Raw genomic sequence first — 25,039 nt, forward strand, 5'->3', positions numbered from 1 at the left:
ATAATTAACATAAAAAGCTTGTTGAGTTTTGTTTACAGATGCACTCTGATTCCTAAGCTGATTTCAGATGTTGTCCTGCATATTTATTTTTATAATATCATTAGCTCTCACAGCTGGCTTTTGAATTCACGTGAAAGAATGGAAATTTCTTGGAAAGACTCATTAAAGCAGAAAAAGATGAAATCAGCTTAAAGAAAACCTCTCTGCATTTCAAACTAAAACCAGATGAAACATCAGTAAGCTGTACTCTCTACCTGTACCCACAGGGAAATGCTAATGATTGCAGACGCCATCTTCCACCCAAACGGCCCAGGAACGGCAGCTCCTATTTAATCAGTGATGTAACAAAACAGGCAACGAACTTACCTTTGCGATTCTGTTGTGTATCAAATAGGACACAGTAGCTTGAAGCCACAAAGCCATGGATAAATATACCCTAAAGTGGAGACTGTCCCTGCCTCAGTGTGACAACGTCAGGAGAAGCAGAGGCCACAGCTTGCGGTAGCAGGGGAGTGGTACCAAGCAGGAGCTCGGCTGTGGTTTCGGTAGGAGAGGAGGGTGGCATGGAGGAAGGGTGCCTTCTTGTAAAGAGAATTGGGAAAGAGCAACACCAAATCAATCTGGCAAGGGTTTAGGAGCCAACCCTGCTGTCCAGCCTTACAGTTCCCACCATGGCGTAGAAGTGGCCGCGTGTGCTCGGTAGCAGCTCCTGGCTCTGGCATAAGCTACAGTGCAAGTAAGTGAAGTAACTTGCCTCTGTGTGTTAACTGCTGTCCCTGCAATGATCTCTGCCCATCTATCTTTGTTGATAGATGAAAGTTCTCAGAAACAACTGCTGAAATCAAGGGAATTTTACCTTGTGAATCTGATCCCCACCTGAGAGACTTATCTGTGCCCCTGTGGTCAATGATGAAGATTTTGATGATTACATAGGACCTACTATTTCATGCAATGTATTAAACTGGCTTTCAGCAGTTACTTTTCACATGCTGCTTTGGGTGAATATGTCTAGGAATATAATTCAGCAAAAATACCTAGGTTTAATTTTATTGCTGAGCTCTTTTCTGAGTGGCTCACAGCAAATGCAGGACAGCTTCTGCTACTTTAAATGCAACAGTGACACAGTCCCCTTCCTGCAGAGCCTCCTTGTGTTGCAAAAGACACTGATGGCAAGCAAAGAAGCTTGTACAGAATAGAGCATGAGTTGTGTAATGACAGTTTTCAAGCCATTAACCCACTTAAAAGGTTAATTTGGAACAAACTCTGCACTTCAGTGGATACTGTGTTGTGCTGCCTGTTGGCAGCCTGGACCAAGAGAGTGGATTGGTGGAAGCAAATAGCTGTTGTGGAAGAAATACAAACTTTGTGTGAGAAGTCCTTGGTATCTGGAGCTCTGTGCTTAAAACTCTAGCCTTAAGAACATCTGTGTGGCCTTGAGAAAGAAGTTCTAAAATATATAAAGTCTTTTCAGTGTGAATGTAAGTGCCTGAGAATAGTCTTGAGGAACCAGGCAGCATCAATGGAAGAGTTCCACGTTGTCCCATCAACCCAGAGAAACAGAGCTTGCTTGCTTCAGTTGTGGGAAACGTAATCTTCACGTAGTCAGCTATTGGCCTTTCTGTTGTAATTGCTAAGCAATAATTAGCACTTGTATAACTCTATCATTTGCACAGTGTTCGTTTAATCAGTCCTCACAACAGCCCTGTGAGGTAGGCGAGTAAGCTGCAAAAGGAGGATACTCCTTACCCTCAATTTACACTAAAGCATCAGACCTCTAGATGAGACAGTTGTTCTCAGTCCTGGTTCCTGGATGAGGAAGTTCAGCAAAACCTTTAAAATGACCTGTCTGAGGCCAGAACGAGAGTCCAGGATTTTGGAAAATCTGTAGACTCTTGCTCAGTAAGGCCTCTGTTTTCACTCATTCCAACATCAGTGCAAGGAAGAATTTAACACTTCACATTTAGTTTTCACTTTAAATTCTAAATCTACTCAAGGCATGAAATATCTGAAAATGTACAACTAACCTGGTAACTTACTGGTCTGGTGAGATGTGCTGGTGATCATGCTAAAAGTATTCAGCAACCTCATATTTACAGCTATGAGCTACTTACTGATATGTATATACATGCACAGAGAACTACACACAACTTACTGCACACTGATAACCTACTTTCACAGGATATAATTTTCATAAACAAAGGTTAAACTTTTCTAATTATTAAAACATTGTCATCTTGAACATAAAGCAAACATTTTTTTTTTTTTAAAGTTTGAAAGAAGGTACTCTAAACAAACCTACTTCTGGATCAAAAGCCTATACTGAAAATAGTCCCCATCTCATTTTTGCTGTCTAAAATGCAAGATTTCACGGGTTTTGCACTTCAACATGAAGCATGGTCTCCATTTAATAACTGTGTACTGATTCTTACATCTCACGTACTGCATGTAAGAGTTCCTCCTGAGAACTGAGTTAAGAATTGCCTGTAAAACTGAAGTTATTCCTACAAAGAATTTTGAACCTTTGGACTAGCATCTAGTGACCTTCAAAGCCTCAGATTCATGTTAGCCTGAATTAAAAATATGAGAGAGTTCCTGCTTCTATTTCTGTAGTGTCAGAAACAATACAAGCCAATTTACTACCTGATTTCATGTTGTAATGAAGGAAACCAATTTTTAGCAGGGTAATTTCCTTTCAGTCCAAAGATGGAGGAACCACAGCTCTGTGTGCGTGTGTTTTCTTTCTTTTTTAAAATGTGTCTCTCTGATGGGAGCTACTTATTGGAGAAGCCATTCACTTTCCCTTCTGTAGCAGAGGTCTGTGGGAGAGCTTCTAACAAAGTTCTTTGTCAGTGTTTGTAAGACTGGAGATGAGGTTTAATTGAGGGATTTGAGCTGAATGTTCTTTCGCTTTGAGCCTTAGCGCTGCAATGCTTGACGTTTTCCTTTCAACTGCTGCTGGATCAGTGAAGGCAGTGAGGGCAGGGTCTGACGGGGGTCCAGGAGCTTTCATTAGGACTGAAGCTGTTGTCATGAGAGGATTTAAAGCATTGAGAAATCTGTAATTGAAAGAAGTCAATATTATCCAAATTAAGAATTGTTTTCGAGAACACGTACTTACTGAGTTGCATCTTCCCCCACCCAAAGTATTGGAAAAAAAAGTGCCAAAACTTCAAATGTCTTACAAATGTACATTTTGTTTTCCAGAATGTATTTTAGCTTTAATTTGCAGTATAGTGTCTTGCCCTTAAAAAAACAACCGTAAAACCCCACCCCAAACAGAAAAAACAAACACTTAAATAAATAAAAGAGATGACCAGACATGGCATGCAGATACCTAGAACAGCAACTATTTGCTTAACTCCTAACACTAAATCCTTTCTAAACAAACCTTGGATGCTGTAGATCAGCCCGTTCTATGAAAGCAGTAAACCACCTCATAAAAAGGCCAATTTATGTGGCATTTTATGCAGCCAATTTGTTCAGACAAGTTATTCCACATAAAAAGCAGCATATGTCTGTCCATAATGTGGAATGATACAGGCTATAATTTCAGCAAAAGGAGAGCACTATCTTCTTTTTTTTTTTAATATATATATCTTTACACACCTATTATATGTATACACATACAGTACACAGATGCTTTTTTCCTGTCTTATGGGGTGCATCAGAGCAGCAGCAGCATTTTGCTGATAAATTTCTAGGTTGCTGGGCAAGAAAGCCCAGACAGCAGGTCCAGCTGAAATGAATTGCTGGAGTTCTAGGTGTCTGACTAGAGAGAAAGAACAGGAGGCTAGCTGCGGGCTTGCTCTGCGTGTTGAGAGCACGTCACCTGCCAAGGGAAACGGACTGGATTTTGGTAGGATGTGTAACAACCAGGAAGATCTCTCTCTTTCTCTCAAGCTCTCTCTACAACTGTGTCACTCTTGCAAATGTAGGCAGGCTCCTGGTCTCCTGAGAAGAAATCTCTAATACCTTTATTCTGTCAGATCACCTACAAGCCATGTCTGTCTGCAGTCACATCTTTATGGTGTATAATTGTGTCAGTCTGAGATAAGGCTGGAGCTGGAGCCACCTAGACTACAGCAGTCTATGCGAAGACTAGAGTTCAACGAGACCAAAATTTCAGTAAGTATGCACAGTTTTTCTTCAAACAGCAATTACATGTTAAGTTTTTACTCAAATGACTTAAAACAAAATCTTGCTATTCCTAATCAAGTCATCCTACACAGAAACCAACCCCATTTTAGTAAGTTTGTTTTACCTATGGGAGCACATTTATTGAGACCATGTGAGTATGAAACTAATACAAATGCAGCATTTTTTAACAGTTTTGAGATTTAGAAAAAAACTTAATTCTATACCTTCCAAAATGTGGGTTTAAAATAGGATTTCTGAAGAGAGAAGTCCAGGTAAGGCTGCTGAGGCCAAACGGCCCTAAGGTTGAAGGACTAAAGGCTGGAGACATGGGTGGCACAGCCAATGTTGAAAGAGGCATTGACCTCCACGTGTGATCTAGAAGGGGAGAATGACTCAGTGGAACATCCAAAAATAGACCAAGTGGGTGCGTTAAGGAGATTCCTGGAACAGTCCCCAGAATTTCATTTTTTTCACGTTTCCTCCACTTTGCCCTTCTGTTTTGGAACCAGACCTTCAATAAGAAATTATAAAGGCATTAGCTGAACTTACTCTGCAGTTTGTCTTACCAGCTACTACTGCATGCAGTGATACAGGCGGTAAAATATTTACTGTTAAACCAAAAACCACTTCTTCAGTATTAAAGATACATTCATAAATGCCCTAGTGGGTTTATTAAGAAATAAATCAGTTATAAATATTGTAAAATTTGACTGCTCTCTAGCTCTGACTGAACAGTCCCATATGTTTTAAAGCCATTGTAATATATAAACCTATCACCTGAGAACTCAATCAGTTATTAAAAATGATCATTCTTCCTTTCATAAGCTATTTGTTGGAAATTAAATCTAAAATTTCAATGAAGCCATTCAAGAGGTGGCTATTTCTATACAGATACTGCAGGAAGCAACTTCATAATGACTGTAAGAGTTACTAGGCCAAATATATGGTGTGCGCTTTTTATCTTGATAGCTGGAGCATACATTTTTATACGGGGGATTCAAAAGTAAAATGAGAAGCGTTTCTTACCTAGCATGAATGCAAACAGCATGTATTTCCATGAAAGTGATTAACTGAATTGCAGTGAAAGCCAATACTAAACTAGAAAACGTAGTAAGCAGTATTAGAACAGAGTATCAAGTTGTTCCTAAAGAGGCTTTAGCCTAGTATTGGTTTGGTGTGGTAAGCTGTTGAGTATATTGCCTCTTCAAGCTTGACTAATCATTATTTTAGCCCATTAAACATCTTTTAAAGACCTTAGTCAATCAAATCTACAGATCAGAAAACAGACTCTTCAAACTGTTCTTTAGCATTCACTGAGCAGAACCTTTCAGACCCAGGATGGTGGCGGAGTGAAGAGCATCAGCTCTAAAACAAGGGAGAGAGGACCTAAACCAAGGATATTTAAAAATGGAGGCTGCTGAGGTTGAACTCTCAACATACAAAGGTACTCAGCTGCTCAGGTCTCCTAGGCCCCTCTGCACTGGAGGCCACTGAAGGTGGATTCTGAACTGAACCTGGATTTGGAAGAAAGGCTGTGGCCCATAATCTCATTCAGCAATCATGTATATAACTACTGTTGAAATTCAGTGAGCTGCTTCCAAGCATGTTCTATGTGTAATACTTGAATGCACTAATCAGGATTCAGTATTTAACAGGGTGGTAACACAAGGAACAAGAGTCATGGGAAAGACCAACTTCTGTCCTGTACAGAATTACAACTTTCTGAAATTTACTTCTGATTTAGGACGAAGGTAAACTTGAAATGTGAAGGTCTTCTACTATACAATGTAGATAACTTATTAATAAGAATCTAGCAAATCCACTAAAAACCCTAAAATCATAGAATTAAATTGCAAAAATTCAAGTCTCAAATTATGACAGATGCTAAAAATAGTTATTCCTTTGATATTGGTATTTCTGAAATACTAAAGTTCTACAGAAATACATATTATGACAAAATGTTTGGATGCAGAACTTTTGCAGATGCATGGATTTTTTAGTAGTTGCTTTTTGCATCTGCAATTATATTTCAGTCAAAAAATTTAAAGAGTTTTAAATTTCTATTGTGTTAAAGATCAGCTTTTGGAGGTTCTCAGCTTCACTGCTTGCTTTAATCTCAGTCGTGCCATACAACCATTTCCAGTGATGTGACTTGCCTTCAGGTGCTTAAATCATGTTAAGGGTGTTTGGAAGGAAAGCCCTCCACACACCAGGGTGCTGATACCCAAACCAGGAGTCTGTAGCATGCCACAGCCTCACTGCCCTGAGGCTGATGTTGTTCCTGTATACGTCAATAACAATTTACTCTTTCGAAGCACTCGCTGTGGGGTTCTTGAGAGCCAGCTGAAGAATTACTACTCAACCAGTCCTTTCATTGCATATATATATTGTATTTACAGTGGGAAGCTGCTGTCCTCCTGGAGGAGATTCATACCCCTCCAGTTATGTACGTAACACAGAATTGTCTCACTGCACAGGCAGTCGGCAGAGGGAGGTGCCCTTAGGAGAAAAGCCAGAACATGAAAATTTTGAAGTTGGTACTTAAAATTCTTGAGTGCTCTGACTCATTCTTTGGCCATTTCTCCAGCAACCACAGGCTTTAAATGATCAGATGTCTTACAAAGGAATATCCAAACCAGTAAAACACCAGATGGCTATGCCTGCATGACTGAAAGGACTACACACGTGGTCTGTATTGGTCCAAGACAGGGGTCTGGTAAGAAAAGGAACTCAGTGACTGGGATCAGATGACTTTAAATTGCTGTTAACCAGTAATCCCAAAAACTTGTAAGTGGAGCTTAGCTGAGATCTCACAGGAGAAGACCAGCAACTCAAAGGTGTTAGTGTTTTCTATGAAAATAAAATCCAATTAAAAAGGCAGTGAGCTGTCTTACACTGCAGATATGCAGATAAAGCCTTTCCTAAAAAGCATAGAACAGATGCTGCACAGGTATCAATTTCCTTACGAAATCTTAGCATTGTTCTTCGATCTGTTCTTTGTAAAGAACACGAAATGAGATGTCTGCTTTTCTGCTTTCTCTGTCCTAAAGCAAATACATTTGACTGCTCAGATGTGCACTTTGACTGCAAAATATCTTTTTAAATGTTAGAGGGGATTTTGGGTTTACAACCAAACTTTAGTCATCCCTCAGATTTTGTATTTATCAAACTGGAAGGAAATACCAGCATAGATAGCTAATAATTATCTTTAGGAAAAAAAGCTGGCTTTCAGTGCCTTACTGGTACAAACTCATCAATGCAAGTGATAAAAGGGGCAAAAGCATGCCTCATACCTTACACTGACATGACAAACAGCTCTCAAAATTTAGTGCGTACATTATAGTCATTAACATTCAGATTAGTCATCTTGAACCATTTGTTAAGCAGTTTTCCTTTGCTTCCAATAAAAGGCTGAACTTGCCTTTACTCTATTTTCAGGCACATCTGAAGTGACAAACTAAACCTAAGAGAAACTGCTATACCAGTCTTAAGGTTTTTTTGGTGTGAAATCAGTGGTAAATATCAGTGGTAAAATACTTTGGATAAAAATGCATTACTTAATCCTCAAAAATGAGTTTTAAATTATCAAGTTTGAATTGTATGCTAAAGATTACCAGATTATTTTTGTAATTACTAGAACTGCATGTATCTGACAAAAGAAATTTAGGTCTTTTAAAAAGAAATATTAAGCTTGTAATATGTGATAGCTTTCTTTCTGTAATTTTCTTTAAAAATGTATCCTATTAAACTGATGTAATACATAACAAGGATAAAAAGTCACATAGATGTGGCTAACTGTATCATGTTTCTGCTGTAGCTGAATACAGGATCATAATCACAAAACATTACAAGGATGCTTTGACCAGTTACATGTGTAAGCTAATGTTCTAATGCTGATGCAGTTTATGGTCCTTAAATACCCAAGTAATGCTTCACTTCTCACATTAAGAAAATAAAATATTCCTTTAACTTTTTCTTATTTTCCTCCCATCCTAAAAATATGAATTTTGAGAAGCAGAATGACAACAACAGATGTGAATGCTATTGAAGAGCATCCCAACATGGTTTCAGATTATGAAAAGGTTTCGCAGGCTCCCAGACTACCCCTTTCCCAAGGTAAGAAAGAATACAAAGATTCCTGCTGCCATCTCCTTTCCTCTATACAAGGAAATAATAGGGGTTGGGTGAGGGGGATCTCTTTAAAGTGATGCTGAAATGAGAATATGTTCATGTGCAATTTTTTTTGTTAACTTGTTCATTTTCATCTAAGACTCAAGATGCCAGAGTGGGGGACAATGTGGTAGCCATTTCAGCTGGCTGATGGAAGGTTCTCCCCAGAGAAGCAGACCTCAATTTGAAAACACACTGAGGTGAAGAAATGGTCTGATTGCATTTGATGAGATTAGTTTCTTGGGTTTACACTTGAGTAAACAAAAGATACCACTTTCCATGTCAGCTGGTTTAGCCAGGTAGCATGGGAGAGGTATGGAAATCTTAATTTCACACAGGACACCATACAGAGCAGCTATGAGCATGGGCATATGAGGCAAGTATTTGGGAATTAAGATAGCTTGGTAAGTATGGTACATCACTGTCTAGACAGTAGCTGTCCCTACGCATCCTCTTCTCTCCAGGCTAAGTTGTCTCCCACCTACCATAGGACAAGAACACACACAGAGGCAGAGGCACTGTGCACTGGAAGTTCACCCTGAGCAAACTGTGCTGTCTGTGTGCCAGCAGACTTGTGTTAAGATCTGACATGGAGTAAGGAGGTGCAAGGAACAGCTGCTCCTTCCATCCACTAGGGATACATCAACTCTGCTATTTTGCCTGTTAATTCCTTTTTTACTCCACCAAACCTAAACATTTCCATTTCTTTTAGATGAGTCACTAGGAATGGAGTCCCTCTCTGCCATCTGCCACTGCACCATTCCCTCACAGGTCAAATGGACTACAGAGCAAGTACCACACAAGGTGGACGTGACGGTAACAGGTAAGCCAAGAACTTTTCACTCACATCCTTTCCACTGGTAGATGCCACGTGTATCTGCCAGATATTGGGGTATTTCAGTGACTGGAGGTTTTAGTGATTATTGGTGGCAGGGAGAGGGGAGGGCACATAATTTCCTCCAAGTCCACAAAAGAGAGGAAAAGTATATCTAGCTATTCTCAGGTGAGTCAATTACAAAGTACCATTCATGCTTCCAAGGTCTTTTCTGAAGATGGTGCATAGGAAAATTAAAAGCTAAAAAGCTTACAGCTTTACAGATGTTCGCTAGTGTGAACCACCACAGATCCAGTGACTGAAGTAATGACAACATATGTAAGCACGGATCTGGCATCAACAGTAACAAAGCTTTTCAGGAGTAAGTAAAGCTGTCACACTGCGCAGCTGCACCAGTTCCCAGTGTTTCACATACCCAGAGCCGGGCTGGAACAGTACTTCAGTCAGTATCTGATACATAGCACAAGCCAAATTTAGTACAGTTGTCATTTCGAGCTTAAAAATACTTTGAAAGCCTTCACACCTTTTGAAACAACATTTTTTTAAAAAAAAGCTAATGTTTCTGTATTTAAAGACATTTCTAGCTTAGACAAGAGATCAATCTAAAGAAACTGCTTCTTAAAAGGTATTGCTAAGCATGAGTGCTTAGACTCAGGAAAAGCTACTGGAGTCATTCATACTTTAAGAAAACCACAGGCTACAAGATGATTAGTGCCCGTTTCATTTCGGTATGTTGAAGTTCTACAGGCATTGCTACTATTACAGCCCAGCTGGGCCTTAACATTCTCCAGGACAGTGCCTGACTGTCATATGAATGTCAAATTAATCTTTTATTTGTTTTACCAGTCTTTTAGAAGTGTGACTGTTTTATGGATCTAAGTTAGGGCAAGAAAAGAGCGTCAGCTTTTCTGAAGCCTAGGAAAATAATTGAGGGTGATCCACAGAGCCCCTCGTCTGCTGTAAACCCACTAATTTTTAAAAATACTGTTTTATCATCTCAAAACTCAAGAGACAGTACCTGCCCTTAGACCCATGAAGACGGCAGCAAACGTGAGCGTGAAGTGCAATCTGGGGACGTTTGTACCACGCTGTCCGATCTCCTGTCGCTGAGGTAAGTCACCAATTTCTCCGTCCTTGAAGAACGAACCGAAACGGGGGGCACCCGGCACTCCCCCCCCCCCCGCCCCCAAACTTCTCGCCCAGCTGAGGGAGGGACACACAAAACGTTATGTTTCAGCGCTGCTCGCAGTTCTCCCGGGACGGCTGTGACGCTCACCTGCACCCGGGCTTCGGTCAGGTCCAGGCGCACGGCCAGCTCCTCTCTGCGGGGCAACACACTCCGTTAGCGGCCGCGCCGGCCCCCGCGGCCCGGGCCCTCCGCCCGCCCCCTCCCTGCCTCCCCTCCCGCTACCTGGTGAACACGTCGGGGTAGTGGGACTTGCGGAAGGCGCGCTCCAGCTCCTCCAGCTGGAAGGTGCTGAACGTGGTGCGGTACCGCCGCTGCTTCCTCTTCGGCGGGGCCGCCGGCGCCTCGCCGGCCGCGCTCCCCCCTCGCCCCGCCGCTACCGGATCCTCGGCGGGGACGCGCGCTCGGCCGGGCGGCGGCGGCGGCGGCGGCGCCGCGCGCTCCTCGCCTGAGGGGATAGAAGCGGGGAGTTACCGGGGCAAGCGGGGAGCGCCCCGTCCCCCCACCCCACCGCCGCCCCTCACCGTGCCGCCCCGCTGCGGGGCCCCGGCCCAGGATGCTGTCGATGAAGTAGGAGGTGAGGAGGTGCAGAGCCGGCGGGGTGGCGGGGGTCGCGCTCTGCATGGCGGCGGGCAGGGGCCCCCGCGCCGCGCCGGGTTTTATTGGCGCGGGCAGCGCCCGGCTCCGCGCCCCGGCATTAGCATTTCATTAGCGCGCTGGCGTCAAGGCCCGGGGGTGGGACGCGCAGGGGCCGGGCTCCCCCCGGGCGGGCGGGCGGGCACGGAGTTGCCCTGCCTTCGGGTCGCCGCCGCCCGCTCGGCCCCGCTGCCGGCGGGAACTTTTTAAAGCCTCCTTGGAGGGCGCGGGTGCTGAAGTTGTGCCGGTGCCCGCCGGGGTGCGGGAGAGCCTCGCCTGGCCCGTCCGGAACTGCTGCGGGGGAGAAGGGAGCGGGGCGGGACAGCACCGCACCTGCCTGCAGGGAAACTCGCTGGCTTGCAGAGCAGAAGGGTCACTAGGGCTTGGCTCTTTCGCTTCTGCTGAACTTCAACTTGTTGAATTCCGCTTTTCAGCACTGACCTTGCAAAGTGCCGTGCGCTGACAAGTGCCGAGAAGACGCACAGAACCACGCAAGACTGAGCCTTTTTTCTTTTTCTTTTTTTTTTCTTTCCCCCTGGAGATCTTTAATTCCACTCCTGCTAGAATTCTGTTGTTGGCGCTGTTACAGCAATCATTCCTCAACAGGAGGTCTGGAAACGATTTCCTACCCAGAGAGACTTCCAGCAGTTCTGTGATCTTGCTATGGTGTACTGCTAGAGACTGATATAAATTAGATGACAAAATGACTTGATCCTGAGGTCTAGATTTTGGAGGATGAGGATAAAACACCAGTTTCTAGAGAGTCTTACAGAGAGCACAGCAGAAAAGGGCTTAAAAAAAATGAAATCCAAAAACCAGTAGCTGAAAGCTGAAGCCAGACAAATTTAGATTAGAAATGAGGTGTAGATTTAAAGATCTGTGTGTTTGTAACTAATCTTTGAAACAACGTAGCTGGGGAAGTTCTGGGTTCTTTGTCTTTGCATAATTTAGCTGAAGCATCTCTGTGTAGATGCTTCCTGAATCAGTGACCTGCCTCATACCAGATGATGTCTGGCTAAATAATCTTTTGATTCCTTGGCATTGTAGTCCACGAAAAAATGATTTTTTTTTTTTTTCTCTTGTCTTCCTCTCTTCTCTCTTTGGTTACTGACAGACCTCCTTCTTGCTGTCTCACTGCTCTGTCGCAAGGCTCTTCATTGAGGCAGTCCTCAACTTTGTTCCTTTCACTACAAAAATTGTGTTTGGCCTGAAGCAATGCCTCGGTGAACCCGTTCCTGCAGCACCTTTCATGAGAAGCTTTGGGAAAGCACTTACTGAGGCTACCTCTTGAAAAAGTAGATTCCCTTTATGAAAGATGACTGTATTTAAAGGTACCAGGTTCTTTTTTTACATAGAGTGTTCTTGACCTTTCCCAGATTCTTGTCCTGTTTGCATCCTGACCCTCAGCTTCCAACCTCAGACTGCCTTTTCATTCTTTGGCTTTGTAAAGTTCTACTTAGTTTGTAGAAGCATGTCAGCAGAGAACTAAGGTCACAGCGCCATATATCAGTGGTAAGTGCTGAGGGGAGCACAGGAAGGGAGAGGGGGGTCGTGTAGCTGGGCTCCTGCATCCCCACACATGGTTGTAGTTTTCAGCTGGGGCCATTTTAGAGGAGTGGGGTTTGGAAGTCATCTTCCCTTTTCAAGATGTGCGTGGAAAACACAAGGTCCATCTGTAGCCTTTTGGAGGGAGAGGGGGCTGGGCATGTGCACCCCTTAAACTCAGAGTGGAAAGAGAAAACGTTTAGTCTTCTCCGTCTGCCATGAGTTCACCTGGCACAGCGAAGGAAAGCAGCACACCCTGCGTTACGGGCAAAGGCTTCCTGCTGCATGAATCCCCTGGGTGCTGTGGGCCTTTGGCTGAGGGAGCCATCCCTGTTTGAGAGAGAAGAGCTTATGTTAAATATATGGGATTTTTTTTCCATACAGGCTCAAACAAAATGAAATACTTTATTTCTCCATGTTCACATACAGCCAAGTGTGTGTTTCCCATGGTTTCAAGTGACTGTACCATAGATTTACTTTTACTAACGGGTAACCAGGACGTGTGTGCAATAAGTAGTAGAAGTATTTTACATGTATTGCCTTTGCCTTTTGCGAGTGACTGTAAGGCTCTCTCTTATCCACAGAGTGGCTGAAAAATCTTCTGTCTGCATCACATCCCTAGTGCTTTTGCTAGGTGCAAAAGTTTTTGAATTTGGATCCCTTCAGTTGCTGTGTTTGCTTCTGAGCTGTTTGTGGCTCAGCCATTCTGAATCACTGGTAAAAGTGTGTTTTGTGTGTTAGCTTTTACAGTAAGAAATTAACATTTGGGAATTATAACAAATTAAAGTAGATAAACTCAGCATTTTTAAATGATATGTTTTTCAGACCATGCACAGTCACCTGCAATAATGGAGAGATGCAGCTCAGGTATAGTGGGTAGTGGAAAAAATGTCCCGGTATACCATAGGAGTACTGGGATGTGGTCTGCGAGTAGTACAGGGCAGAGGTTGTAGGACTTGTGCCAGTCCTGCGCAAGTCTTGGTTAATCACTAAAATTTACTAGCTATGCTCAGTGCTCTCATTTAAAGAATGACATGGGGGGTGTGTGTGTGGTTTTCTATGCTATGCTCCTTGACCAAATGGTCAATGCTATGCTATGCTATGCTCCTTCCCCTCCCCTGCCTGCTCTTCCTTGTGTGCCTCCAAGAATTCTCTAGATACTGTTTTTCTAACAAACTCCCTGATCATTCAACATTTTAGGGCACTGCCATTGTTTTCTCTGCTTGCAATTGTATTTTTAGCAACTTTTGGCTTCACATAGCAAGGACCTTGCCTGCATTCAAAGGCTTAGGGACCCATTTGTGGTGGAAAGAGGAGTAGTTCTATGCATACTTCAGACTAAATGTCTATAGTACAGTTTCTTTCAACTCCAGTAAACAGGATTTGAGCGATCTAATTTCCTTTGGCCACAAGAAACTTTATCAGAAGCTTATTGAGGAATTTGTTGGTTGTGGAATACTCTATGATGTGCTTCCTTCCCAGGTTATAGTTGCACATAAGTCTTTGCCCAAAGAGGAGACCCTGAATCTTGGAGAGCAGGTCCAGGAACTCCAATGAGATCTCCCAGAGCCAAAAGTGGCTAAGTTTTTTGTTACTTTTGCGTTCCAAACAAAACAAATCCAAGAACAACCCCAACAGCAGATAAAGCACCATTATCTTCTTTTAGTTGTTCAGCAAGAGCCATCTGATGCAGGCTGATTTTTTTTTTTGCAAAAAGTGTTTCCCTGCATCACCCTCAGCAGAGCTGTCTATTAGGAAGCTGTTTTTCTTTCTGCAGTAGTGTTTTACTGGTGTTTCCTCTTTTGAAACTGAGATAAAAATAGATTTTTTTTTTTTTTAAATAAAAATACAGCTGGATGAGAAGGTCAGTCCTGTTTTGTGCTTTTGTGCATTGCCTCAAGATGCTTCATTCTATTAGTTGGCACTTTCTAGCACTCTTCCTATTTCATGATTACGTGAATAGTGTTACACCTTATCTTGACCCAGGAGCCTTTCATTATATTTTCTCTCCCCTATCCAGCTGAGGAGGGGAGTGACAGAGTGGCTTTGGTGGGCACCTGGTGTCCAGCCAGGATCAGCACACCACAGCCCTTTTTTTGATGCCCAGTGTGGCGCCTAGAGAATGGGACTCATTTCCAAAATAACCTCACAAACTCCTGGGCAAAGAAACACGGGTGTGTCACATCCGCTATCACTCAGAAGCCTCTGGAAAGATTAAGAGATATAACGGACTGTTAAAGACTATGTTGAGAGCGGTCAGCAATGGGGCATGGAAGTGCTGGGATATAAATTTAGCAGAAGCCAGTTGGCTGGCTAACACCAGAGAATCTGCTAATCATCCTGATCCCACCCAGAAAAAAACCCCTGTGTGCTGTGGGAGGAGACAGGGAAGTGACTGGAGAAGGCAATGTGGATTGCTCCTCCCATGGGAAAAGGCAAACCTATTCGTGGGATTGTCTTTGGTGAAGGAGCTGGGTGTACTTGGTGGGTAATGCAGAAGGCTGGGGAGACCTGGTGTGTGCCTCAAGGAGTTTTAACCTTGGGGGAAAAATAATCTGTGGTGTGCATTGTATGTTGTAGGCAGTAATGTAGCAGGATTGACCGGAACAAATGAAGACTGAGTTTTGCAAAGAACCGAACAAGTGCAACGATGACCCGAACCAAGGTGGTGCTGGTGCGTAACAATTGAATATGCTGCCTCTGCTGACCTGAGCACCCATCTTGGCAGGTGAGGTGCAACTCATAGCCTGTTCTTATGAATATCTGGAGGAGTGGAGGAAGCCCGTGGAATGGGAGAATGATATCTTTCTGTTAAAGGGCAGAGGATAGTGGTTAATGAGAACGTACAAATCTGTGCTTTGGGTATAGAGACGGTTTAAGTATGTACTGTAAGCACATTGATTATGTGCGTCAGCATTCTTTATAGTTCTTTAAATACATACATATATTTTAATGAAGTTTAATATTTAGGCTCAGAAAACAAAGCCTGTCTATATTTATATTGAAAGAAAGTTCTGAGATTAAATATGTGATGAGGTTAACCGGAAAAACTTCTTGAAGAAAGGCCAAGGAGTTAGTTTGACAGCTCAGCATGGATCTTTATTCGCTTGAAGAAAGATGATGCCTGCTTACTAGGTTTGAGTCCAGAGCTTGGATAAAGCAGGGGTGATTCTGATGACAGCTCTGACTCAACTTTTGTTGATGTTCTAGGAACCAGATCCTGAAAGGTGCCGAACATCTTTAATGCCAATGTACCTCTCCAGATTGTTTCATATTCTTGCTAACACAGTTGGTGTCTCATTGTATTTCTGTTTTACACAGCTGCCTGTAGATCTGGGTGAACTTGAAGATCAGCACCTCTCTTTCTTTTTATGAGTTTAGATCTAGGTTATATGTGGCAATCCTGTAAATGCAGGAGAAGTGCAAGGCTGAATGTTGCGGGACAGAGCCTTCGCTGGCATAGCCAGGTTCTCTCAAGCCAATTGATACTGATTATACCAGCTGCAGTTGAGTGCAGTAACTCTCTTGTAATGGAGTCACAGTATGCTGGTTTCCCATTTCAGTTAATAACTTCTGAGAAGAATGTAAGTGCTTTTTGCTGATTAGGCATACCTGACTGCTTGGGAAAAAAATGTGCGCGCGATACATGGCAAATCAGCTTCCCTTTCTGTGCTGCATATTCAAGAGCACAATAAAATATTAGTTGGAAAATGAATGAAATAAGAATTGGGGGGTTGCTGACTAACTCTGGAGAAGCCATCGTGCTGAGATGGCGGACACTGCTGTCTTTGTGCTCCTTCTGACCAACCAGCCTGGAGCAGATGCCCTTCTGTTGTGTCCCCATCCAAATCTGTTTGTAGTCTTAATTTCGGCTCTGTTCTTTTCTCCCTCTGCAGGCCTTTTATTTTATGCAGGCAAATAAAGTGAGAGCCTCAGTCTTCCCTTTGTGCATTTGGTTCTTGACGGAGATTGTTCATGAAGGGCAGGCATGCAAGAGGTTGTAAGAGGTTCCTATTGAAATTCTATGATAAAGTATTGTGAGAGAGACCTTGAACAACCTAAACATACTGCACTAAGTGTTCTTCCAGCAGCTGCTGTAATGCACTATTTCTCAAACCCTCTAGATGAAAAGTGAAGAGCTCTTTGCTGCATGGGTACCTCTGGCAATGTTATGAAATTGTAATATTTACTGGGTCTGCTAAAGCCACCGCTTTTGGGGTCACAATTATATGAGGTTCTCCTCTCTTTTGGAAGGTGAAGAACGTGTGTTTTAACTTCTAAAAGTTTATAGACTTTGCATTTATGGAGAAAAACTTAAAAACCTGGTAGAGCCTAGGGGCCTGCAAGTCCAAGGATAAATAAAAACAACTCAATATTAGTTTCTTAAGACAAAGTGCCAGATAATAGATTAACAAGATAGTTCATGTCTCTGTTTAAGGGTTCCTTTGTGATTCTTTCTGAGAGGTGTCAGTCCTCTGTTACGGTTGTGCATTCCTGGAGTGAAAAATACTCTCTTTTTTCCATATTTTTCTGTATAGGGGCTAACTGGACAGAATGTTGGACTAGCCTTGGAACAGTATGTTCCTGGTTCCTCTGCTGGCCCATCAGGACCATTCATTCATTCAACATAAAATTGAAATAGTCGTACTGTCTTTGCTAAGTATTGGACTTTGCTAATAAATTACCTCTGAGAAAACAGAGTGTGGTTAAAATACTTTGTAGGTGATCTTTAGCCATTTATGACTGTAAAGTGGGTTGTACCAATGAAATACACACTTAGCATTTTACCCTTTTAACCCCAAAATATAAACTTGGGTTTGCTTCAAAATGAGCCTTGAAAATCTGTTTCTGATTATTTTTTTTTCCTGTATGTGAGTTAATTATCATGACTACTTTAGAAATGAGTCCTTACAAGATACGTTCTTCAGTATTGTCCAAGGTCCTCCCGGGTTCCTTTATGCAGATATGGAGACACCCAGTTTTTCCCGAACTCTGCAGGTACTGTGACTTGTTCCAACTCACTTCAGTCTTTACAGACCGGGACCAAACTCACTCAGCTTTGATGAGTGTGAACTGTCTAGCAACGTGCAAGGGAAGCTCTGCTGCGATCTCTATATTTTCTCTGTCTCACTCTTCCACAACGGGATTAAGTGATTCCTGCTTCATCCTATTTTTTTATAACACTTTTTTGCTGCTCCAGTTGTTTTACATGGGGAGCTGAGGCATGGAGAGATGGAATGATATAGGAAAGGTGGTGGGCTGTTCTGTGTGTATGAAGGGGTTGCCCATGTTCAGCCTTATTGACTGAACTATCACACTGTCCCTTTAATGCACCCACTTTAATACACTAAAATTTTTATAGTAGGTGTAACTGTAGTAATACATTTTTTTTAGTGTGCCTGTGTGCTCACAGCTATTCCTTGATGGCCGAGAAGTTTACTACCGAGCAGATGTAGCTGTAGTGAGGTTCCTGCACTGTTTTGAGGATTGCTTCTCTAACTCATTCTTGTATCTTTAAGGATCAGAGAGCCCCACGTTTGGTAACAGGGCAATTTGGGAACTCCCACTGCTGGATTTACTGAGGTATGGAGTCTGACTGGGCACGGGGGGTTATTGCACACTTTTCTGACCGCGGCACTTCTGTTTCTGATTCATAACGGTGCAAATGAAAGGAGAATCAGGCCTGGGTTATGTTAAACTGAGAATTTATCATTCTGAGCTGTAGCATGCTTGGTAACAGCAAACACCTGGAGTCTGCCACTGAGGTGTTTGTGCCAGCTGCTGTCAGCATAGCAGGGAAGGAACTGTGGTCTGTAGCCAAGCTGACCTCTCAGGGACTCCACAGCGATGTTAGAAACAGACTGGCACCTGTTTCTTGTTTTAAATTGTGGAGAGTCCGTGACTTGGTGCCACAGATGGAAAGCATGGAAGAGATACTGGCATTTATTAGTCACTTGGCTTCTTCATTTTATGAATGAGTTCTGAACAGCGAAGGCTGTATAAAATTGCTCTGTAATTAGCTTTGTGTAATTGGAATGGAGTGAATTATCAAAAAGAAACAAATAAGCAACAAAGACCTGAGCTGAGCAAAGCCCTGATCCAGATGTCGGAAGCTAAATGTGAATGATGGCCCAAATGCAGCCTGGATCTGAGCAAGGAGTTGGACAACCTTATCCAACTTACAAACCGAGTAACCTTATTCGAGGGGAAGATAAATGTGAGGCGGAGGGCTCAGTTCTCTCCGCCCCCTTCTAAAAAATCTACATGTGAATTTAGTCCATCTTTATCCAGCAATGCTTGAGGATATTTAGCTTGCTGTGTTTGGTACCAGTGGTAACAAAGGTGTAGTTAGAACTGCTACAGATTGGAAGTCACTGGGCTGAAGCACGTCTTTGCTGGCTCTGCTGGAATGGGATTTTAGCTGTTGCTTTTAACAGTGGTGTCATAATATTTCAGCAGCATCCTGTAGCTGCCTGGGTTTAAGATTAATTACTAATAATTATAAATATTCAGTTTCATAACAGTAGTACCTAAAAAGAGTTTTGATGGTTGGAGGGGGAGTTGGTAGGAGTGGGGGCAGAGAGAGAGAAGGAAGGAATGACCAGGGACACCCTTCTAGACAAAGAACTTGTTCCCTCTTTGTGGTCGTGTATGCTGCAGAAGAAGAGGTTTAGGGGGATTTTTTCAGGGAGCTATTTTCTGCTAGTGTTCTACTCAGAAATCACCGGACACTGCAGTTAAAAGCAGTATGTGCAGTCAGAAGGATGTAGTTTTTCTCATCTGTCCCCTGTCCCCACACGCATATCTGGTATGGTCGGAAACGCATCTCAATTTTTGCAAACATCCTACTCACACTGTTGTGACGAAGCTGCAGGTTTCTTTCCATCAGGATTGTCTTGATTTTAGCATCCTGTGGCATCACTCTGTGCGTGTCTCTGTTCCTCAGGTGAGCTCTGCAGCATCTGCTGGCTTTGAAGAAAGCTCTGCACAGCGTGGATGTGAGGCAACACCTTTCTGAAAGCGAAAGCCTGGCCCTTTTGATTGTCTGAGGACCTATGTGCTGTATAAAAGCCTTTAAACTCCTAACCTGAACTTGGTCATAGGTAGTGACAATATCGAGCTGCTGATCCACGCCTCTTCTTTGGAAGGGAGAATTTAAGGTGAACTCTTTGCTCCCTCTTGTGGCAGATGTAGAAACGTGAAAGAAGTTGGGGAAAAACTGCCCGGAACACTGCGGAAGCTGTGTCTAGGTTTTCCTTAGCATCTTGTGACGGAATTAAATGAGTTTTGACACTACCACAGATGACATGAAACTAAGGGTTTTCTGAGGTCAGAACACAGAGCTCAGGCACATAGCTTTTCAAAGCAAGGCTAAGTGCTATACTATATTGTAGCTTTCAAACAGACAGAGAACACAGAGTGGTGAAATACAGCTACATACATGCTCTGTTGATTGATTTGTACATATACATAAGAAAGAACAACAGCTTAGGGCTCCTTGCCTAATACTGGTTAAGGTTTTTATGTCACCTCCTGCATATCTTCTGCCACTTGCTGTATTTTTTCCTTTATATGTTTTTGAGTCTTTTGCAGGTTTGTAATCCAGTAATAGAAAATGCATTCATTTTGGGCCCTGTTAGCTTTCTTGACCTTAGAGTGTACAGAACATTTAGACAGAAGTTTGAAGAACCTTGTCTCATAGGTGGAAATTATGTGCATTGGTACTCTAGAAATGATAAAAGGAATAGCAATAGAGAACAAGACTCCTCATTCCTGCAGCTTACTACATGTTGTGTAGAGATGCTCTGTGTTTTTGGACTTTATAATAGAATTTTTGATAATTCTCTTTTGCTGGAAATATTTATGCACCTATTGAAGAATTGACTTTTTTATTTTTTATTTTAAAATTTTTTTTACTTTATAGTGGAGCAGTATGCAATGTCATCTGTGGGGCCAGGTTTGAAGGGGACTGCACTGGCAGCGCATAGGAAGCTTCATGTCTTTGCACTGGGCTGCAGTGTTAGTGCACGCACACTCACACGTGAGAGTGTCCAGAGCCTCCAGGACCCCCAGAGACTCTGCAGTAATGAACTGGTGCACAGCCTAACCTTGAAGATACTGAGAGGCAAGTGAGGAACGTCGGACAGGTGAGCAGTTACGCAGTGCTTACAGCTGATGACTTGTGTTACCTCGTTATAACAAGAGAGATACAGGTCTAGCTCATTTATGCAGAACCTAAACCAAGAGAATTACTGCCTTTTTGGCCCGATACTGCTTTAAGTGTTAAGCAATGATGGTATCACTGCCTAATTTTTTCACATGATTAAAAAAAAATCTGCAGCCCTGTTTGGTAGGGGAAGACCCTCTTTGAGTTGCCTTAATGTCAGCTGCCTCCTTCGCAGTGTTCAAATGTGTGCTCCAGAGTGTGAAAACGTGTTTTGAGCAGAACAGCTGCCTGTTGGGGAAGTGTTTTGGCCAGATGGACCTGCTTGGCAGCAGTGGACTGTTGTCCTTGAGCCTTCTGAGTTCCAAACTTCCTATGGAGTGTTTTGAGGGAGGCATCTTGTTTTGTCTGATGTTAGAACAGGGAAGCCAGGGTTTGCCACTGCCTGAACAGCAGTATCCCAGGCTAGTAACATCCTGCAGGTTATATCATGACTAGCCCTCTCTGTTGGCTGTAATTATATTCGTGTAATGTCTGCAACCTCCAGTATCACCAATAGTCTCGTGGAAAATATGAACCATTGGTGTTGGCTGGATGTGTCATGATTTTGAGAAGGTAGCGAAAAATTTTAACGTTAATGAAGCTTTCTGATTTTGATGTGGTTCTCTTGGCAGTTCCAATCAAAATTGCTTTGCCTTTCCCTTTTCTGTAGTTTAAAGAATTTGAGTTTGCTTCAGAATGAGTATGTGGATATCTGTAGTTTTACTGCTGGCATATTAAAAAAGAAACCCAAGTAAATCAATAGTTGCTTTATCTGGATTAGAAGCTGGGCTTTAGGCCTAAAGTGCTCAAAGCAATGAAAGCATTGAGTGAGCCACCAGGACTTTTATTTTCAGGGAGTACAAGCTGTTGTAAATGTGGAACATCCTGACCTGTGGAATATCTTCATGTTACATGTCAGTCAAACATGTTACCTAGGGTGCACTTCAGTGGGTAGCTGTCTCCTCTCATATATTTCCAAGGTGTTGCTGGGGATCTGCAGAGATAAATATTTCAGTGGTGTAAAGCTTTGCTTAATGATGGGACACGTCTCAAAATGTACATAAGATCTACTGGGGTATTGATTGCTGAAGTAGCCCCTTTAAGCCCTTTCACTGCATGAGCAATAGAGGATGGATGCTTTCGCTGAGAAGCAGACTGCATGCAGAAGTGGTGGATGAAAGATCTCACAGGGAGCTGGAGCAACAAAACACAATGAAAAATGTTCTACTTAAAAAAAAAAAAAAGCCAGTGAACCAGATTAAAGTTAAACAGGTATCTGTGAAAAACCGATCTCATTGGTGCTGGAGGTGCGAGCTGCTGTTTGCCGTTGTGCAGTTGTTCCAGCAACGGTCGGTGCTGGAGTCTCCTGACTGGAAATTGAAGCCTATGGGAGAAATCTTTTCTTTCTCTTCATCCTTAAATGGCCTCAATACTAACTTCAGGCGTTTATACCTCAGGAGAAAGGTGCCAAATGATTACAAAAATGGCCCAGAAAACCCTGAGATGACAATGAATAACTGAGAGCATGGGTTCTTTTTTGTGTGCTTCTGGCTTGGAGCTGTTCAGGCTACGCTTATGTGCGCTGCTCCCAGTAACTGCAAGGGATATGTCTCTTTTTCCTCTTTAAAATGAAAAGCTGAGATTCTGGTGTGATCATGTGAGTCTAGTAATTTGGTCTTTAAAACAGATCCATGAGATAGTGCAGCACTTGTGGTGAGTTATGGGAGGGCTGACAGTGCTTTTAAAAATGGCTCTGTCTTGACTCTTCTTGCCATTTCCTCATGAACTCTTATGTGTACTGCTCTCCTTCCTAGTACGGACAGTAACACGATTTTTGTTCCCAAAGTAGCCCTGTAAAAGCGGAGGGTGTTATAGAGAAAGCAGAGATTTATTTTACTTTAACCTGCAACATAAATATCCTTTATCCTGTTAGGCTGCTTTGCAGTCCTCATTAATGGACTAAACTTGCTAGTCTGTCTCTTCATCATGTTGATAGACTTGTTAAATGAAACCCTGAGAGATCAGACAACTGAGTCCTCTGGCCAGTGGCAGCTTTTCGCAGCAGTGATTTCTAGCTGGGTTGTACGTGCCAAATGTCCAGGCAGCTTGTGCTTATCAGCATCCATTATACTTTTTGTTGACTTGAACCATTAATAACCTGTCAGATTAGGTAATTAGGCTGTCTCTAGTAGCCAGGGGAAATTGTTTTTCCCTAACTGATGGTATGGGTTGTGCAGTTGTGCAGATAAGCACTTGGTCAAACGGCAATTCAGGCAATTTTTAACCGGCCTTGCTGATGAATGCAGAAGTAGTCCTGGGTCACGAGGGGCAGATAACAACAGAGAGACAGGCACTAAGAAAAATAACCTGCCTCTTTCAGAATTCTCTCCAAATAAGATACTGATTATGGTTCTGATTCAGCAAATCTGCATGTAGCAGTTGATTTCAACGCTTTGATTGTTTTGTAAACATTCCTCCCTTCTTCTGAATTAAAACTCATCCCAAACCCGGGGGAATTAAAGGGCTTCTCTCTAGGAGGTGTCATTTTACCTCTGTGAGGAAGGCTGGCTACTGCTAGTACCCACTGCTGCTCTGAGACTCTCTTTGTGCAGTGACCTTCTCTCTTTGGCACTGATGGAGTCCGTTGTACCCAGGAAATGCTGCAGCAGTTAGTAGATGCAGGAAAGGTCTGTTTATTCCGTTGAAGCTGGGATCCCAATTCGTAGGTGAATGACATTTACCTATTTCTAGGAGCCATCAATCTTCAGTGTGAAAAGGCTGAGTGTTGTGGCAGCATCCATCAAACAGATGTGTCACTTCACTGATGTGAAGACTTTGTCGAAATAGACAAGAAAATGAATTTTCCTGAAAGGCCATTTGGGTTTCCCGTGATTAAGGGCTTAAGTTCTCAAAGCTTACTTTCTTTATTTGAGACAACTGATAAGATGGGTGCAAGTTGCAGAGGCTAGTTTATTCTGCAAGATTGGTAAGGTGAATGAATTCCTGCACAGAAAGGCATTTTAAGACAGAATCCAACTATACCCCTCCCATCAAAACCATACCTGCTCCTCTGAATTGGAATGATGTTTGAGAGGGAAGCAAGGCAGCACACAAACAGTGATTCCTCAAACCTGATTGAACTGATGGTGATAGATTCCCATGAAGGGCTGTGAGATGGTAGCAGCAATGTGTGCTCAGCTGCCGAGTCCTATCAGCTCCCAGTGACACTGAGGAGATTAGTTGTGCTTGGGTGCAGGGAGGTCCAGGAGGTGGAGCGATGGAGAGGAAACGAGCTGGAACAACCTCTGTACAGGTAGGTGTTACAGTGAATGTCTTGAGAGAGATGACTTGCTTCTGGCTGAAATCTACCTGTGTGTGCCCGTCTTGCACCCCAGGTGAGTGGAGCGGAGTCGATCCGCTAGCCAGACTGCCTCTATTGACCATTGTGTCTTCCGTCCAGAGGCATTACAGAGATTTGTAGCCACGGGTCAGCCCTCCTTTGCCAGCTGAGTGACCACTGAGATACACGTGGCATAAACCTAACCACCCCAAGGTCAAAAGACTTCCTGACAGGCCAGCCCTGCCCAGGATGTATAGTAGGGGAGAAGGTGAGCTCCCTCCTCCAGTTAGAAGTCCCTGGAAGTGGAGTGTGTCTCATCAGTGGGTTTTCCTAATTCCATGATGCCTCCCTGGGAGATGTACACAGGGCATCAGCCAGGCCAAGGGTAGGGCTGGTCCTTGCCTTGCAGACGCAGTGTACAGATGCTAACGGGAGCCAGGCGTTTCCTGCTCAGATGCCCTGCTTTACATGCTTCTGTGTCCAGAGAATTACCTGCTTTTTCATTTCTCTGCAGCCCCTGGTGGGATGACAAAGATCTCACTCTTAAATGTCACTGAAGAAATTTTGCTAAACCTCTGGCAGATAAAAATAGATGTGTCTAAACTTTCTCCTTTTGATTTACTCTCTAAACTTCTTTGGTTGTGGGCAGCAGTGCAGCATTAAACATTTATTGTGGGTTCAAGGATCGGAGACAGTTGATCTCTGGACAAAGATCCATTAGAAGCCAGCTTTATCCATCACTCCAAGATGGGTTAAGCCACTGTTTGGTTTACGGAAGTGGCTGGATTGAGCCTATTGAACTTCTCACATAAAACAAGATGGAAATCTCCTTGCTTTGAAGTTCAGCAATTGGAGTTAGACGCCAGCAGTCCTTACCTTTTATTTTAGGGATGCAGCTGAATTTTCAATGTGGCTTTTCCTTAACACAGTTACAGGCTTTGAGCCAACCCAGTTCAAACGCAGCCTGCATGCCAGCTTCCTTTG

At 43.0% G+C, this 25,039-nt stretch overlaps 1 protein-coding gene across 1 annotated transcript; it reads right to left on the minus strand.

Annotated features, from left to right (window-relative positions):
• Nucleotides 1-1,659: 1,659 nt before the first annotated feature.
• On the minus strand, nt 1,660-10,952 carry ESX1 (ESX homeobox 1). Its single transcript, XM_086756492.1, has 5 exons — nt 10,853-10,952; nt 10,554-10,776; nt 10,419-10,464; nt 4,362-4,648; nt 1,660-3,056 (listed from the first exon to the last, which is right to left on the minus strand). The coding sequence occupies exons 1-5, from the start codon at nt 10,950-10,952 to the stop codon at nt 2,831-2,833; spliced, it is 882 nt and encodes a 293-aa protein (XP_086612618.1). The 3' UTR covers nt 1,660-2,830.
• Nucleotides 10,953-25,039: the final 14,087 nt, after the last annotated feature.

The sequence above is a fragment of the Chlamydotis macqueenii genome, chromosome 11 (genome assembly GCF_036417535.1).
Source record: "Chlamydotis macqueenii isolate bChlMac1 chromosome 11, bChlMac1.mat, whole genome shotgun sequence".
Taxonomy (NCBI): domain Eukaryota; kingdom Metazoa; phylum Chordata; class Aves; order Otidiformes; family Otididae; genus Chlamydotis; species Chlamydotis macqueenii.

Excerpts from the sequence above, each read along its gene's own strand:
- ESX1 (XM_086756492.1), bottom strand. The coding sequence starts at position 10,952 with ATGCAGAGCGCGACCCCCGCCACCCCGCCGGCTCTGCACCTCCTCACC. Across the intron at positions 10,777-10,852 it reads CCCCGCAGCGGGGCGGCACG|GCGAGGAGCGCGCGGCGCCG; the intron begins GTGAGGGGCGGC and ends CTATCCCCTCAG. Across the intron at positions 3,057-4,361 it reads TTAAACCCACATTTTGGAAG|ATTTCTCAATGCTTTAAATC; the intron begins GTATAGAATTAA and ends TTTCAATTACAG.